This window comes from Scaptodrosophila lebanonensis, unplaced genomic scaffold, assembly GCF_003285725.1.
Source record: "Scaptodrosophila lebanonensis strain 11010-0011.00,11010-0021.00 unplaced genomic scaffold, SlebRS2 tig00000092-arrow-pilon, whole genome shotgun sequence".
Taxonomy (NCBI): Eukaryota; Metazoa; Arthropoda; class Insecta; order Diptera; family Drosophilidae; genus Scaptodrosophila; species Scaptodrosophila lebanonensis.
In genome coordinates this window covers 1,523,576-1,541,548 of record NW_022060566.1, presented here as the reverse complement: position 1 = coordinate 1,541,548, position 17,973 = coordinate 1,523,576, and the positions used below count along the sequence as shown (strand labels likewise).

The window sequence follows — 17,973 nt, the reverse complement described above, 5'->3', positions numbered from 1 at the left end:
GTCACGATCCTCCCGTCTATGGAGGTGCCTGGCATATGGGGATACTTGCCTTTTTTTCCCCCATTATTTGCGATTGAGGGTTTCGTTTGGTTTTTTATTTTTGGTCAAACGTTTTGGCGGCTTAGGCCAAGCCAGACGACACGCGATTAGCGGACGGCAAAAAACGCATCATTAATTTAACTTTCGAATCTCGTCTAAAAATAACAAAAACAACAAACAATAACAAAATGAATGGTAAACCGATGTTTGGTGTTGAGAATCCTACTATCGTGCTGTTCTGCTGCTAATTGAAAAGACAACATCAACTACAACAACAACCGTCGTCACAAGAACAACCACAAGAGTAATGGCAAGAACTCTACGTTAAGTTGTGTTGATTCTTTATTTTTCTTCGTATTTCTTTTTTAATTTTTGTCTTTTTTTCTTGCTATGTCTGCTTAGGGGCGTACGTCTTTTTGGACAGCAATTGTTTGATGGCGCTATAAAAGTGGCTCTCCATTGCGCAATCTTCATCAGTTGGCATCACAGCCAAGAAGACGAAAGAACAAGAACCCAAGCACTACTACTAGCACCATGGTAAGTGTACGAACCACACAACAACAACAACCACAACAACAACCACAAACTGAGACCACACTGGCTGTGCGGCTTCTCTTTGCAGCGTCCGTTTGGCACTTCTGCAGGGCTGTTGGCTCTGGCCGCCCTCAGTGTGGCGAGTCCTTTGAGCAACACGTACCTGCCACCCCAGCAGAACGCTCGCAGCAGCTACAACGCGGCTTCGGCATCGGCTGCCGGCGGCACTTCGTTTGCCGCTTCGGCCCCATCGGCCAAGTACTTACCACCCAGCAGCGGGGGAGGCCAGTATGCTGGCCGCTCTCACGGTGGTTCCGGTGGTTTCGGTGGTAACAGAGGCTTCGGCGGCTCCGGTGGCTCCGGCGGCTTTGGTGGTGCTGTTGGCTTCGGCCATGGCGGTGGCTCCAGTCATGGATCGGCGGCCTCCGCCTCCCACGCCAGTTACTCGGCACCTGTGGCTGCCCCTTCGCGCCAATATCTGGCACCAGCTGCTTCGTCGCATGGCGGTGGCTATGGCGGTGGTTTTGGCGGTGCCAGTGGCCGTGGAGGAAGGTATGGCTCGGCATCAGCTGCCTCAGCGCCATCCCGACAATATCTAGCACCAGCTGCCTCCCAAGCCTCCTCCTACTCGGCGCCCGCACGTTCCAGCGGCTATTCGTCAGCCCCATCCTACTCCGCTGGGCGCAGCCATGCTGCTTCGGCAAGCCGCAGCTATGGTGGCTCAAGCGGTGGTGGTTACGGCAGCGGTGGTTATGGCGGCGGTGGTGGTTTCGGCAACTCTATTGGCCACAGCAGCGGCGGATATGGCAGAGGTGGTGCCAGCAGCGGTGGTTATAGCGCTGGTGGCTTCGGCGGCGGTGGCTTTGGCAGAGGTGGTGCCAGCAGCGGTGGCTATGGCGGCACTCGCTATGCTTCAAATGGTGGCTATGAATACCGCCACAGGCACTGAAGAGATCTCGTTAATTTTCAAAGGACACGGCACAAAACAATCCGAATTTTTTTCCCATAGCTTTTAAAATGAATTTGATTTTTTTTTGTAGTGTAAAATATTAGAATTGTTCTGCAAAATGAATAAATAAACGTATACCACAAATATTACTAATTGATTTATGCTTTTCATCAAGAATTTGATTCCATTTGTGAGTTGTCGTTAAGTGAACAATTTAACTCACGGGTATACTTCTTTTTTACAGTGTAAAATATTAGAATCGTTCTGCAAAATGAATAAATAAACGTATACCACAAATATTACTTCTTTTCATCAAGAATTTCATTCCTATTGTGAGTTGTCGTTAAAAGAAAAATGTTACTCACGGGTATACTTCTTTTTTTTTAGTGTAAAATATTAGAATTGTTCTGCAAAATGAATAAATAAACGTATACCACAAATATTACTAATTGATTTATGCTTTTCATCAAGAATTTGATTCCATTTGTGAGTTGTCGTTAAGTGAACAATTTAACTCACGGGTATACTTCTTTTTTTCAGTGTAAAATATTAGAATCGTTCTGCAAAATGAATAAATAAACGTATACCACAAATATTACTTCTTTTCATCAAGAATTTCATTCCATTTGTGAGTTGTCGTTAAATGAAAAATTTTACTCACGGGTATACTTCTTTTTTTCAGTGTAAAATATAAGAATTGTTCTGCAAAATGAATAAATAAACGTATACCACAAATATGACTTCTTTTCATCAAGAATTTCATTCCTATTGTGATTTGTCGTTAAATGAAAAATTTAACTCACGGGTATACTTCTTTTTTTCAGTGTAAAATATAAGAATTGTTCTTCAAAATGAATAAAACAAGAAAGGAATGCTAAAGTCGAGCAGGCTCAACTCTTAAATACCCTGTACCACCCCTCAAAAAAGTAATTAAATTAATTAATTAATTAAATTTAATTAATTAACTAAATTAATTTAATTAATTAACTAAATTAAATATAAAATATTCCATGCATGCATACATACATTTACATTTACATCAGAATCGTGCCTTATGCATGTTTGTGTACTTGTACATATGTATGTATGTGTGCATTGGGCCTGGTTATATGGCTATAACTTTCTTTCCGATCATTCTATCATAATGAGACTTGGTATACGGTTATATAATAACTAACCTAATGTGACTACCAAATTTTAGTTCAAAATTCCAAGAATTACGGGAGTTATAGAAAATCGTTAATAGGGGGGGAGTGGGGGGGTGGATCAGAAAAAATGAACAAACTCGTCCTTTCTCGGTCTCAGGAGAATCTGTATACCAAGTTTGGTTATTCTAGCTCTTATACTTTCGGAGATCCTTGCGTTCATACAGACAGACGGACAGACGGACAGACAGACGGACAGACGGACATGGCTATATCGACTCGGCTTGTCATGCTGATCAAGAATATATATACTTTGTGGGGTCTACCAAGCCTCCTTCTGTGTGTTCCATGTGCACTCGCACAAAACTAATATACCCTTGTACCCTTTTGGGTACAGGGTATAAAAACGTGTACTACAAATATTACTTCTTTTCATCATGAATTTCATTCCTATTGTGATTTGTCGTTAAATGAAAAATTTTACTCACAGACATACTTCTTTTTTCAGTGTAAAATAATAGAATTGTTCTGCAAAATGAATAAATAAACGTATACCACAAATATTACTTGTTTTCATCAAGAATTTGATTACATTTGTGACTTGTCGTTAAATGAAAAATTTTACTCACAGACATACTTCTTTTTTCAGTGTAAAATATTAGAATTGTTCTTCAAAATGAATAAATAAACGTATACCACAAATATTACTTGTTTTCATCAAGAATTTGATTCCATTTGTGACTTGTCGTGAAATGAAAAATTTTATTCCAGTACTATGAGAAAAATGTAAAAAATCGTATACAGAAAGCTCCACTCATAAGAAAAACATGAACTTAGGTAAGCCGGGTTGTGATTCCTTATCAGTAGCGAATATTTTTACCATATTTTACCGATAGTTTCAAAGTTATATGTAGAGCTGTTTTTCCCTAATTAGCTTTTCATAAGTAGCTTAATTATATAGTGTTTCTTAATATCGCTAGATTGATATATTATTATCGTTAGTACAAATAAATAATATAAAATGTAATTGTAGATTCATTTTAGACAATTCTCTACTGATTGGCGGACTGATTTTTGCACCAATAGCCCTACGAGCCATTTTCACCAACTCTAAACGTTGTGGCATTTGTTGAACCTAATAATGGGACAGAAAATATTTTAAATTGTAGGTTTTGTTGTTTTCTATGGATCTATCGTAATATTGCTTGAAGACAAAATTCCAGGGATAGCAAATAATGATTATTTTTTGTTTTTAAAGTGAAAAAACCATTCATTCATGTCCAACCGGACATAATTTAAATAAAGATAAAAGATTAAATTATCGTATTTTGAGAGAATGAATAAAATTCAAATCTCACCATTATTTTTATAATAACACTTATAATGAGTACAGTCCCTGCAAAATTCAAACTGAAAGCAAGAACTCGAAGGAATACCATCTATCGATGGAAGAGCTATTATAACACCAAGTGAGGCCGACTCCTTAATATCTCGATAGACAGTTCTAAAAGATTGCTAAAAAACAATATCATTTCAATATCCCACACAATTTTTCGTACTTCCAAAGAGCTTCTCCAGTATAGTACTAATATGTTTTGACATAACGCATTTTTTATTATTATTTTGAAGTACGTGTATAACAGTTAATGGAAAAAAAATACAAAATTTAGGCTAGATAAGAAATTGGTAAGATGTAAGGGAAGCCCACATCTAATAGACATAGCCACCATTGTCGGCGTACTTGGTATCCAGGCCGCTGCTGTAGCTCACGGCCGGAGCACTGACGTAGTTCTGCACTGGCGCGAGATAGGCGCGCGAGGGCGTGGCATAGTTGTTGTATTGGGGAGCTGCGTAGCTCCTATAGCTGGAGGTGAGGAGGGGCGTGCTGTAGGCGGAGCCGAGGCCCGAGCCCGAGCTATAGTATGCGTTGCCGCCAGCATAGCCACCACCCGAATAGCCACCCGTGTACGCACCGCTCGAGTAACCACCCGCGTAAGCTCCATTGCTAGCCAGGCCGCTGCTGTAGCTCGGATACGAGGCATAGCTGCTGACGCCGCCGCTAGCGGGTGGCAGATAGCTGCGCGATAAGTGCGAGACATCCGCGCCACAAAGCGCCACCGAGGCGAGCAAAGCGATGCCGATAATGCAGTGCTGTGGGGGAAGCAAATAAACGATTATGAATTGTTGACTCCACTGAACAAATAATAGAAACTCGCGTGTTGTTTCCTTACACGAGTATATAGAATTTTATAGAATTGGTGTCACAACTGAGTTTTTTTTTTTTTTTGTATTAGCAGTGTTTTTATTTAAAAGTGTCCATCGTGGACAATCATTGAATTTTTTAATTAAACTTGACGATTCATTATTTCATTTATGAGAAAGTAAAGATGGCTTTATACTCTTAAGAACGGAAAGTTTATATATCTATAAATGTATATATCGTATTTATAAAACCATTTTTTCTATGGGTTGGTTTCGCAAATCAAGTATGGCGCTTGCTTTTTAACAAGAACTCATTCAAATACTTTTTTCAAAATCACATTTTTTTCTGTGGCCACAATGTGAATTCGTTTCCCACCATCGTATAAAGAGAAAGATTTAAAAATTACGCACAGTCTTCAAATTCCGTAAGAGTGGTCTTATATAACAAAATTTGTCAATTTGTCATGTTATCGCCAAATCCGCAGGCTGATTCGCAGCAGGACAAAAAGAAATGAATTTCTAAAGACTTCAAATCGGACGTTTACGTTTGTACCCAAACAAGAAAACACTTTTTTGTAAACATTCCCCTTTGTAATGATTTTTAAAGGACTCCCTCCCTTGGTGACTTTTTAAATCATAAAGTCGCCGAATAATTGCTTCAAACAAATAATTGCTGTGAAATTTGTTTTTTCAAAGAATCCTTCTTAGAACTGTTGTAGATTATTTACAAAATCATTTGCAAGTGATTTTGTTGTTGTTGTTGTTCTACTAAATCGCTGTATTTTCGTGTTTACTTTTAAGGCAGTCTACAAAATCACAAGTAAGCTTTATTAATGGTTCTATCCTCGATTGTTTTGATAATTTTTTTCAATTGTATAATTCACATTTATTAACTCACTTGAAAAAAAATAGGAGGTTATCAATTTGTCTGCATTGTTTTTTTTTTTAAATCACTTTACGAAATCACAAGTCAGTCCACCTATGCGTAAAAAAATGTACCTTTAAAGGACTTTTTTATAAAGTCACTCCTCACGATTATTTTGCTGATTAATCCCAATTTTTTAAACTCTAATTCTGTGGTTTTTCTATTTGCAAACTTCTTTCAAAGTATGCGATGGACAATAGCCCGTTTGAAATCACTTTTCATATGCTTTTGTTGTTATTTTTTCGATCCACCACTACTTGCCATATTGTTGCTGTATTGCTGATCCTTAAAGGTGGTTCTGGGTATATCTTGCAGCGGATGTCTTCTGCTGTTCACGATGCCAATGGAGTCGAACGACTGTGATCCATAAGATCAGAGACTTTGCATTTTATACGTTTTCTAAGGCAACCGACTTGAGATGTTATTAAGTGAAATATATTACTCGCTCAGATATTTTACAACTAATTTTAACGCCTCGCCCCAGAGACGACACCAACAACAACAACAACAACATCGGCAATGCCAAAAACCAAAATCGCTTGTGTCGGCAGACAAAGCTCATTACTCACATCACTTAAAAAGCGCAGCATGTATGGACGACAATATTTTGTTATTGTTGTTGTTGTTGCTATTAATGTTTTTGTTTTTATTTTTGTTGCTGCTATCCCACGACTCGCCACATCGGAGACCTCAAAAAGCTCAGACAGGCAGGCAGACAGACAAACGAACAAACAAACCCCAAAATTGGTTTGCCATGGAAAAACCACGTCTGTGGCTTCAACAAAAAAAAAAAACAAATGTACATACATATATATGTGTATATGTATATTTTTATGACAGCCACACCCCCGCAGCCCCTTTTTCATCCTAGCAGGTTGCTTCCCAGCAACAGCAGCAGCCCGCCAATATCGTCGCGCGCTCTTTTTCTCTAATTATACAATTTATATATACACGAGTATTTTGAAAAATGTCCGTGTCAGTGTCTCTGGACTTTTTGCTTAACTTATTTTTAGAGCTCTTTTTAAAAGTTGTTATTATTTTTTACCACAATATTTGCTTCTAAGCGCTTCGTCGTGCCTTGTTTTTATGACATTTGTCGGCTATGCTGCCGACTTAGCTCTTGTTTATATGGCCCTGCTCATAAATCTAACGTACAACCGTTATTAATTGTTTTCGAGTCTAGCACTGTCAGAATCTCGGAGCTGAAGTGCCACCCGGTTGCGGTTTCGGTTGCGGTTGCAGTTGCGGTTACGATTATGGATCATCCGGCAAAAGCAAATTTATCATATCTCGTGGGCAGAGGGGGCAGGACAAGGACGGGGGCCAGATGAGCCAGACGTGTCTTAGATCGGCAAGATATATATACAAATTAATTAGATATATTGATGCCATCAATCCTAAGAGTGCCTTACATACCCATACTACTTCACTTATGAGTGACTGTTGCATCATGTTTAACCCATTCTCAGGAATTACTAATGATCGCACGATCGCAAAAATATGAGAAATAAGCAAGCAGCAATGCATTTTATTTCAAATTAAATCTGTATAGATGTGGGCTTATCAATAGATAGATAGATCGGTAGATAGATAGACAGATAGATAGATAGATAGATAGATAGATAGATAAATAATTAATTTCAAATTTACTAACAGTACTTCTATTAAAGTATTTTTATTGCATATTATAATATAATACATATATACATACAAATAAACTTGATCGTCGTCATACTTATAGTTAAAGTTATTATTGTTAAAAATCCGTCCTTTTGATTTCTGTCAGACATACTGCAATTTTTTAAAGGCACAAATGGATAATTGTTTTCCATTTCAAATAAATCGCTGCCACACTTATTATACTTATTCACCTACTTTACGCCTAATATGGTTTGCTAATTGGCCAAATCGAATTATAAACTAATGAACACTAAATACATTTGGAGGTACTTGTGTTTATTGCGATTCATTAGCTGCAATTTATATGTGTATCTCAGCAAAGCCCCAGGCACTCGAAATTGGTAATTCGCGCAGTTTTTAATCGAAAGCAAAATTCATGCAGATATACGATATACCATAAGTATACATACTATATACACAAAAAAAATACATCCAAGGTGAATCAATTTTATTTAATTATTTATTTATTTATTTATTTTATTTGTAATCTCTATCCTAGCATTAAAAGGAACTAATATATCGTGTAAAAACAGAATTAGTTGTATTAGTTTACTTTTAAGCTAGTACGCTAGCCATCAAATATTTACATCGATATTATTTTTCATATTTTAGAAAATATAAAAATTTTATTTTTTGCCTATTAATATGATATTTGGATTAATTTATTCATTTTTGCATTTTTCTTTTATTTTGACCAACCAATATTAAATTGATATTGATACATATTTTTTTCGGTGTATGTACTATATAGAAAACAAAAGAGTGGGAAGAGGAAAGCAACAAATAACATAACTTCGCACAGCATGATTTTCTCTTTCCCCTGACCGCCCACTAGCCATAGCTTTATCACGTCATTAAAACACAAGATGTTGAGGCCTTGCTCTATTCACACGCTTGTGCATACGTACATATGTATGTATGTATGTATGTATGTATGTATGTATGTATGTATGTATATGTATGTACATTTGTACACTTAACACTTTTCTTTATAGCCTTTATAACAATACCAGTTGGGTGAAGTGACGCATGCGTGCCAATTAGTATAAAAATGTATTTGGTACCACAATAACCGCGCAAGTGAACGCCATAAATTATTTTTAATTTTCATTTCAATGCTTAAATAATTCAAACAGACAGACGGACAGCGCGCTGTCAAAAATTGCAAGCTCAAGAGCTTTGATTTGTGCAAAGTCCACATTAGCAGGCGGCAGAGGGCGCTGTCGCATCAAAGCTGCAACTCTAACGGCATTTTGTAACGGATTCGCATGCAATCGCATAAATCGTGTGCACTGTGTGTGTGTGTGTGTGTGTGTGTAAGTGCGAGAATTTCTTTGCAACCCAAGCTCGAGTTCAGTTCGCTTTAAGACTTCAACACGTTTTGTTGGATTCTGTATTTTTTGTTTTTGTTTTCTCGTGTAGACGCGTTTTTTGTTACATTTGTTTCATGTTTAATGTGCAATGAATGCCGTCTTAATTTAAAACACACACATATGAATACTTAAATGCAGAAAATAGACATTTGTGGATAACAAAACGTTGAAACAACCATAGCGGGCAATCGAATGTACGTCGCATCTATTTAGGAATATTACATTAACATAACCTCACAAAGTGCAACGTGCTTTATTTCAGGGCCGAAACTTTAAAACTGCTGCGCCATCAACACCATCATCATCAGTCCCATTGCCATGTGCGAGTGCAATTCCTACGAAGGACCTGCCCGTGGCATCGCCTTTTGCGCCTCGCTGCCCTGCTGTTGCTCCTTTGCGGTTCGCCTGCTGCCGCCACGCCGGGATCAGCGAACACGCGGTGCGATGCAGACCGATTCCAGTGCAGAGACGGAAGCTGCATCTTACAGGCGAAGATGTGCGACGGACGTCGAGACTGCCCAGACAACACAGACGAATTGGAATGCGGTGAGTTCTTCATAGTGGGGGATTACAGTATTACGGGGATTATATTGACAACTGCATTCATGTGGCTTACCCAAAAAGTGTGCCATCTAATCCATTTCAAAACAACAAATATAAAGCACAGACTAGTCTAACTAATTTGTAAAAACAAGATCATCTTCATTTAGTTGATATAATAGCGGAATTGAGAAGAATTTTGCCACAACTCTCAAAATTAAGTAAACTAATGGAAAGCTAGGGAATTATCCATTTATCCATTGTAAGCTAGATATTTGCTTGAGTGCTAATCCGAAGCAGGTTCTTTCGCTGGTGGGTGGCCATTATCCTCTACATGGGTCTCTAAACATCCGATCTAATTTGTAATAAAATCGAAGAATCAGGTTCTGCTGTAAATAACTTAATGATTTCAGAATTTTCAATAAAGAAGAAGAAAGCAAACTTAGTGCTGCAGATTGTGGGCGTAGTACTAGAGTGAAATTGTTTCGCTAATAACTTTTCTTCGGATAGACCGATTTTGATGAAATTTCAAACAAAAGTAGATATTTATATAAAAGATACGTGTATTTCAGTTATGTTGTTTTTGAAATGTGAACAGTATTGACGAAATTCTGTAGCAAGGGGAGGGGAGGGGAAAATCAAAAAAATAAAATAAACTCGTGTAGCTTAGGAACCAGGAACGTCTATACTTGTATAACAAGTTTGGTTAATGTGCGATCGACCGTTTTCGAAATCCAGGCGTTCATCCAGACGGACGGACGGACGGACATGTCTGGATCGATTTCTCTCGTCCTGCTGATCCAGAATATATATACAACAAAATATATACTTTGCACAAACCTAATATACCCTTTTTCCCTACGTGGTGGGGTACTAGTTGGGTGCTTCTGACAATTGTGTCTAAAAATATCTTATCGCTGGGTGGATGCGTGTATATCAGAAACGGTTGGTTGACCGCAATGCTCTTATCTTAAGCTTGCCCATGGTTGTTTGTGGAGGCAGTGTGATGCTCGCTTGGTTGTTATATGCACATGTGTGTGGCACATATTCATGTTGGGGCGGGTCCTAAGTTCCTCTAAAATTTATCTGTTGTTACGAACTCATTTCTAATCTATATGCCTCACTCTTTACACTCACCCTTAGACTACAAGCTGTGCCGCCAGCCGCATTGGTTCCAGTGTGCCCAGCCACACGGTGCCTGCCTATCGGCAGAACTAAAATGCAACGGCATCGATAACTGTCCCGGCGGTGAGGACGAGTTAGACTGCCCCGAACGACCCCAACGGCCAGGCGGGAGCAAGCCAACGGGCAACACGAAGCGCAACTGCAGCGTCTACGAGTACACCTGTCAGACGGAACGATCCTGCATACCCCTGGACTTTATGTGCGATGGCAAGCGGGACTGTCGCGATGGCTCCGATGAGCTAGATGGCTGCAAACAAGCCCAGACCAAATGCACAGGATTCTTTTGTAGCAATAACAAGTGCCTGGAGCGCAAGCAATGGGTGTGTGACGGCGTTGATGACTGTGGTGATGGCAGCGATGAGCATGGCTGCGGTAAGTGTCCAGCTTTCCCAAATAATGTTTATTATAAAAGAGTCAAGAAGTATGTAATGTTTGGTCAGTTTAGCAAATAATTTGCCCACGGATTTGTCGAGATTCACAAGTTTTTCATGACGATAATAGCCCAACAACAGTGAAGCTTACAAAAATTAAACAATTTGTAGAATCAAAATATGACGATTAAGACACGTACTCTATCAATATTTTCATAGCAAATTGTTTTAAGTGGCTCTGAATCTATTTAGCCTAGTTAGCTTGATTTATAAAATACTCTTCGACCCTTTCACAGTGGAACTCTGCAAGCCGGAGCTCGGAAAGTTCATGTGTCGCAATCAGGCGGCCTGTTTGAGCCTAGATCTCGTTTGCAATGGCAAGGCCGATTGTACGGACAGTAGCGATGAGTCAGAAAGCTGTCATGCCAAGCCAGACTGTAGTAGCAAGCAGTGTCCGGCCGGAGCCAAGTGCCAGATGATGCCCACCAGCGGAGCTGAGTGCTATTGCCCACCAGGTTTTCGCCAGGCGCGCTTTCAAAATGTATGCGAGGATGTGAACGAGTGTCAAGAGCGCGAAGATGTTTGTAGCCAGAGTTGCGAGAACACCTCCGGTGGTTATCGATGTACCTGCGCCTCTGGCTACCAGCTGGACGCAAACAACCGCACCTGTCGCGGTCAGGGTGAGGAGGAACCTCTGTTGCTCTACACCACCCAGATGGCGGTTATGGGCGTTCATTTACGCCAACAGCGCGTTTTCACAGTGGCCAGCAATTTGACGAAAGTGATTGGAGTGGCCTATGATGGGGGCTACATATATTGGACCAACATACAGAACGAAGCTGAGAGCATTGTGCGAGCCAAGCCCGATGGCAGCATGGCCGAAATATTGCTAACGTCTGGCCTGGATGCACCCGAGGACCTTGCCGTTGACTGGCTAACCGACAATATCTACTTCTCGGACAACATTATGCGGCACATTGCTGTCTGCTCCAACGATGGCATGACCTGTGTGGTTCTCGTTACCAAAGATGTACATCAGCCGAGAGGCATTGCGCTTTGGCCACAACGTGGACAGATGTTCTGGACAGACTGGGGGAGCAAGCCAATGATAGCACGTGCCTCTATGGATGGCATGCACTCGCTACCAATTGTCACGGAGAATATCCATTGGCCCAATGGCATTGCGCTTGATATGCATCAGGAGCGAATTTACTGGGTGGATGCCAAGCTGGGCACTGTTGAGAGCGTACGATCGGACGGCACAGGACGCCATACAGTGCTCGATGGCATGCTGAAACATCCCTATGGCCTGGCCCTGTTCGAGGATGACCTGTACTGGTCGGATTGGGGCACGAAGAGCGTCCATGTGTGCGACAAGTTTACGGGAAAGCGACATCGTGTTATTACACGCGATCGGACCATCTATGCGGTGCACGTATATCATCCAGCCAAGCAGCCTAGGCTCTCCCACGCCTGTCTCTCTTCGCGCTGTTCGCACCTCTGTCTACTTGCGGAAAGTAATAGCTTTACCTGTGCCTGTCCCGACGGCATGCGTCTATCCGAGGATCAGCGACGCTGTGTTAAGTCCGCAAAGCGCCAACGCCTTTTTGTGGGTTTGCGCAATGTACTCCTAGAGATCGAGCACACGGCCTTCGGCCGACATGTGGTCAGTGCCCACCACACGTTGCCGTATGTGGTCAACGAATTGGCCTACAACAGCGTCAATGGTAGCGTATTCATTGCGGACAATGTGCAACGTACCTTGGTTGAGTTCGATCCGGTACAGCACACGCTCTCAGTCCTGACGACTGGAAATATTGGTAATGTGACAGCTCTAGCTTTTGATGAGCTGGCGCACAATCTCTATTGGAGCGATGCGGAGCGACATGTGATTGAGGTGATGTCTCTGCGTACACATCAGCGCGCCATTGTACGCTTCTTTGCTGGTCTGGAGGCACCCATTGGACTGTCGGTTATGCCGGCGGATGGTTTCATGTACGTAGCCTTGCGAGCTCGTCGCCATGTGCACATTGATCAGTTAGCCTTGAGCGGTCATGGACCTCAGACGCATGTCTTCGATGATGAAATTGGGGATGACGATATTAAGATGACCTCGGATCACACTAGTCACACGCTTTTTTGGTCCGACAGCGATACGGGACGCATCTCGTTCACGGACTATCGCAGCGCGCATGCGTATCCCTTCCGCGGCAAGCTGCGACGTCCGTATGCGATAGCGTTGGTCGACCAAGATCTGTTCTGGACGGAGTTGGGGTCGCAGGCGGTCTATTGGACTCATAAGAGCAATATGGGACCCAAAAAACGCATTGATATCGAGGCAACGAAGGATGCCTTTGCTCATGCACTGCCCACGCGCATTCCTCTGGCGGCAAGCATGCCTGTGAGTAGGGAGGATCATCCATGCCAGCATAACAATGGCGGTTGCTCGCATGTCTGCGTCAGTGATGTCCGCTTCATGAGCGCCTGTCTATGTCCCGCCGGATTCGTTTATCGTGATGCTATGAATCGCAGCTGTATTGAAGCATTGGACTGCGAATTCCGCTGTCGTTCTGGCGAGTGCCTTACACTCTCACATCGCTGCAATGGACGCAAAGACTGCCCGGACAACTCGGATGAAAGTGGCTGCGAGGCAATTGGGGATCGGCGACGCCCGAAGGTCATTTGTGCCATAAGCGAGTTCAGCTGTCACGATAGTTTGCAGTGCTTGAAGATGGATAAACGCTGTGACGGTCATGTGGATTGCCATGACAAGTCCGATGAGCTACATTGTGCAAACTTTGGTAAGTTATCGTTATGAGCAAAGATCTACAGATAACCTTATGGCCCATATATATATCTTGCTTCCGCAGACAAGACAAAACGATGCCACAATCATCAACATGCCTGTGACAATGGCAAGTGTGTAGACTACAGCGTCATGTGCGATGGCCGTAACGACTGTGGCGACAACTCTGATGAGTCCCACTGCAAGCGTCCAATTGGCCCCGGCACCGATGCGCGTCCACCCTGCGGCGCAGGATTCTTCCAGTGCACCAGTGGGTCATGTATAGCCAGCAGCTGGGAGTGCGATGGCAAGATCGATTGCAGTGATGCCTCCGACGAGCATGACAAGTGCGGCACTCGCGAGTGCCCGGCCCACATGCATCGCTGCCTGTTGGGTCAATGCCTGGACGCCCGTCTTGTTTGCGATGGCCACAACGATTGCGGTGATCAGTCCGATGAGCTTAATTGCGACTTAGCAACTGGTCGACGCAAGCCCACGGTTGGCTCTTCGAGCATCAGCTGCGGCAATGAGACCACACCCATGTTCCAGTGCAGCAGTAATTTGCAGTTGTGTCTGGACCCCGCTGTCAAATGTAATGGCACCGCCGAATGTCCCCGCGGGGAGGATGAACATGACTGTGGCGAGGTATGCAGCATCTACGAGTTTCAATGTCTGGACAGCAAGCAGTGCATTCGCATGGACTTCCGTTGTGATAAGGAGCGAGACTGCGTTGATGGTTCCGATGAGCTAGACTGTGCCAGTTTCCGCAACGCCACTGCGACTGGTAATAGCAGCATGCCCTGGACCAGCACCGAACGGGCTTGCAAGCCACATATGTTTGACTGCAAGGATGGCGAGTGCGTGGAAATGTCTCGGGTGTGCAACAGCTTTGCGGACTGTGCGTCCGGCATTGATGAAGGTCCCCAATGTGCGAGTGCCTGCCGTGCGACCACTGGCCGGGCAGTGTGCGAGCACAAGTGTCGCGCCACGCCCACCGGTGCCGTCTGCTCCTGCTTCGAAGGATATCGGCTGGACAGCGATTTACGCTCATGCATAGATGTGGACGAATGTGCGGAGCAAGAACCATGCGCTCAGCTCTGTGAAAACACGTTGGGCAGCTACAGCTGTCAGTGCTACCCGGACTTTATGCTGCGACAGGATCGTGTCAGCTGCAAAAGCATCGAGAGCTCGGCCACATTGCTCTTCACGAGCTACAACGAGGTACGCAACATGAGCGAGCAACCAATGTCGCTGAGCGTTGCCTGGTCGGCCAATGACACTCGCATCAATGGCTTCGACATAAACATGCGCCAGCAGCTGGCCTACTTTAGTAGCGAAGATGAGGATGTGATCTATCAACTAGACTTGCGCACAGGTCGTGTGCTGGCTGGCCTATCGGTAGTATCACCCACAAAGATGGCCCTCGACTGGGTAGCCAATAATTTGTATGTCATATCTCGTACCTCGCCCCACCAAATTCGCGCCTGTTCCTTTACGGCCAAAATGTGCGGTCGGATCTTGGATGCCCCGGCGCGTTTTAATATCAAAACCCTGACCATAGACGCCTACCATCGACGGCTCTTCTATGTGACGGTGCGTGCGGAGTCCTTTGGACATCCACAGTCACAGATTTCGATGGCCCGCTTGGATGGTAGTAAGCGGGAAGCAATCGCGCACAAGTCTAGCTCCTATGTGACGGCCCTCGCCTTGGATCCGCACAAACAGATGCTCTACTATGTCGACCTACACACGCGAACACTTGAATCCATAAGCTATCGGACCCGTGGTGGTCCTAGCCGGAAACCACGTATATTGCTCCAGAAAGGCAACGCCGTCTTGCATCCCTCAGGTCTGAGCGTGTACGAGAACTATGCCTACATCGTTAACATTGGCTCCAAGGAGGCTGTGCGCTGCCAGCTCTATGCTAGCCGCGCTTGCAAGGCTTTCAACCTGAACATTCTCAATGCCGAGGACATTCTAGTGGCGGGTCAGTCCCGTCAGCCGATGCCGGAATCGAATCCCTGTCAACATGCTCACTGTAAGGGCATGTGTGTGCAGGCGTCCTTCGGATACGAGTGCATGTGCGGTGATGCGGTGATCGCCGAGGGCTCCCATTGCGCCCACACTAATCGCAACGAGATAACCAAGGGTGCACTGTTAGCTAAGATGGACGGAGGCGAGGTGGAGCATAAGACCAGCAGCCACATATGGCTGATAACCGTCGTTGGACTGTTCCTTATATTGGGCGCCTTGGGCGGGTACATGTACTATCGCCAGCAGCGCGGCCATCGCGATCTCAATATTAACCTGCATTTCCAGAATCCGCTGGCGACGTTGGGCAGCAAATCAATGGCCAGCGACACGAGCACGGCCACCAGCAGCACGAGCAACAACAGCCATGCCACCACAGCCGCCTCCTTTACTGCCGAGCGCGAAACGATGCAATTCGGTATGGCGTCGATTCAGAGATTTTGGCGCGGTCGCCCGTCCGCACCCCACGAGATGGGCTCGGAGATTCTGCTCGAAACCGCAAGAGTAAGTGAAAACAAAGTTTAGAAAAAATTGGCAATAATTGAACTGGATTTTTCTTAACATAGGCAGATGAAATACACGCGCTGGGGAAGTCACGGACCGGAAGCGTCCCAAATGTCATGGTGGCAGGCGATGGCAATGATCCCGCCGACTCCGGGCTGTACGGCGGAGGTTACGCAGGCGATGATGCGCATGCACGACTTGTGCCCTGAATGAGCTCAATATTTTGGACTCAGTATTTTCGTTTCGTTTTTCATTTTGTTATTCAATATTTAGATCTATTTATTTCATGTGTAAGAACATGTGGGGCAAACGAACCATTCCGTGTATGTATGTATGTATCTATGTATGTATGTGTGAAGAGCAGAGGATTAATATTAAATCAGTACATGTGTACTATGCTTATAGCTTTGTTAACACTAATATTGTTTAGCGCCGTTGCGCCATTTAAAAATCATCCTTTTCCGTTAATACTTTCATTTCCAATCCAAAATTGTATCACCAGAAGCTTCAATTATTATCAAAATATAAACTATTTTTTAAAAAGCAAATCGATGTAGCTACTTCAATTTTTAGGTTATTCCTCCTTGCTGTTTGTTAGATAAAATATAAACTTCGATCAGCTTCGGAAACTATGGGCACACAATTATAAACAATATCGGCTTAGAAGCAAATTTTAAAACTTATTATTGAGCTTACTTCCTAGATAATAATTTAGCATAGCAAAGAAAGTATTCTCGACAGTCTTTCGGATTATTTATAGACTTTTTATTACCGTATTGATGCCATACAAAAACCAGTCAGCAGAGATCTTGAGATATTGCCACTTTAATCTAAGCAAATTAAATGTTAAATAAATATAAGCATTTAAAGAACATTTATCACAGCAGTCGTCCACACCTTTCTTCGTTTTTGACATCTGGGCACACTAACTAACTATTTTTGTTCCACACCACCGCTTAGCGAGTATATTTTTGGCAGAGAGTGTTCAATAAGCCAATGCACACACCATTTCAAGTAGCTTACCTTTAAAATTCACCACGAACTGATGAACTGAACCTTACTGCTAAGTATGGATGCACATATGTATTTATGTAGTACTATCTAATTAGAGTAATTTGAAGAGGTTTCTTAATTACATATGTATATGCTTCCTATTTTCAAAATATTGTTTAGAATGTTGACAAAAAAAAAAGTCGACTCTTGCTTCCTTATATGCTAAATACTAATTATTAATAAATTATTCTATGAATTAAGATATTGCGTCGCCAACTAAGCCAACATATTATTTGTCGCATGGTTATCAAGCGATTTAAAAACTAACTACATATATAGAATTTTCCAACCATTCTTATACTAAGATGAATTAAATTTTTTGGTTTATCTATTTTCTTGAAAGTCAAGTTACTTTTCTCTTCAGAATATTACAAAGCCTATATTATTAAGTTGAAGACTACCAATTGGTACTGTGGAAAGAAAGTCCCTATTTCATGAATAAGAAGTTGGGCGCGTGGCTTAAATGCTTCTTTGGAAGCCTTAATCGGTTAGCCAAGACACACACCAATTCGCAATAATCAACAAAGCTTGGGAAACATCGTCCAAAGCAATTTGTCGTCTCTATAAAACTATATAACTTTAACAATTTTTAACTTCTAAAGATGCCCTCTCATTACATTTTATTTATATACAGATCTATATATTTCGAATTTCGGG

At 42.6% G+C, this 17,973-nt stretch overlaps 3 protein-coding genes across 4 annotated transcripts; 2 read left to right on the top strand and 1 right to left on the bottom strand.

Moving 5' to 3' along the window:
* Positions 1–573: 573 nt before the first annotated feature.
* On the top strand, positions 574–1,330 carry LOC115627367 (putative lysozyme-like protein; the record flags this gene model as incomplete). The annotated part of the gene is made up of 2 exons (XM_030523017.1): positions 574–582; positions 662–1,330. Coding segments are annotated over exons 1-2 (678 nt in total), but the record flags the coding sequence as incomplete, so codon positions are not given.
* Positions 1,331–4,377: 3,047 nt separating this feature from the next.
* Positions 4,378–7,246, bottom strand: LOC115627366. Its single transcript, XM_030523016.1, has 4 exons — positions 7,211–7,246; positions 6,056–6,151; positions 4,637–4,818; positions 4,378–4,552 (listed from the first exon to the last, which is right to left on the bottom strand). Exons 1-4 carry the CDS (start codon positions 7,244–7,246, stop codon positions 4,378–4,380), a joined length of 489 nt encoding a protein of 162 aa, XP_030378876.1.
* Positions 7,247–8,868: 1,622 nt separating this feature from the next.
* On the top strand, positions 8,869–16,811 carry LOC115627413 (putative vitellogenin receptor). 2 transcript variants are annotated; one of them, XM_030523075.1, is made up of 7 exons: positions 8,869–9,041; positions 9,110–9,393; positions 10,531–10,944; positions 11,240–13,744; positions 13,814–15,986; positions 16,048–16,263; positions 16,326–16,811. In XM_030523075.1, coding segments are annotated over exons 1-7 (5,745 nt in total). In that variant the 5' UTR covers positions 8,869–9,039; the 3' UTR covers positions 16,477–16,811. The 2 variants fall into 2 exon arrangements, with proteins under 2 accessions (XP_030378935.1, XP_030378934.1); XM_030523074.1 differs by having other exon boundaries at positions 8,870–9,041; positions 13,814–16,263.
* The last annotated feature ends 1,162 nt before the right edge of the window (positions 16,812–17,973 follow it).

Excerpts from the sequence above, each read along its gene's own strand:
- LOC115627366 (XM_030523016.1), bottom strand. The coding sequence starts at position 7,246 with ATGATGCAACAGTCACTCATAAGTGAAGTAGTATGG. Across the intron at positions 6,152-7,210 it reads TCATAAGTGAAGTAGTATGG|TCGTTCGACTCCATTGGCAT; the intron begins GTATGTAAGGCA and ends TATGGATCACAG. Across the intron at positions 4,819-6,055 it reads AGCAATACAGCAACAATATG|CACTGCATTATCGGCATCGC; the intron begins GCAAGTAGTGGT and ends CTTCCCCCACAG.
- LOC115627413 (XM_030523074.1), top strand. Across the intron at positions 10,945-11,239 it reads CAGCGATGAGCATGGCTGCG|TGGAACTCTGCAAGCCGGAG; the intron begins GTAAGTGTCCAG and ends ACCCTTTCACAG. Across the intron at positions 13,745-13,813 it reads GCTACATTGTGCAAACTTTG|ACAAGACAAAACGATGCCAC; the intron begins GTAAGTTATCGT and ends TTGCTTCCGCAG.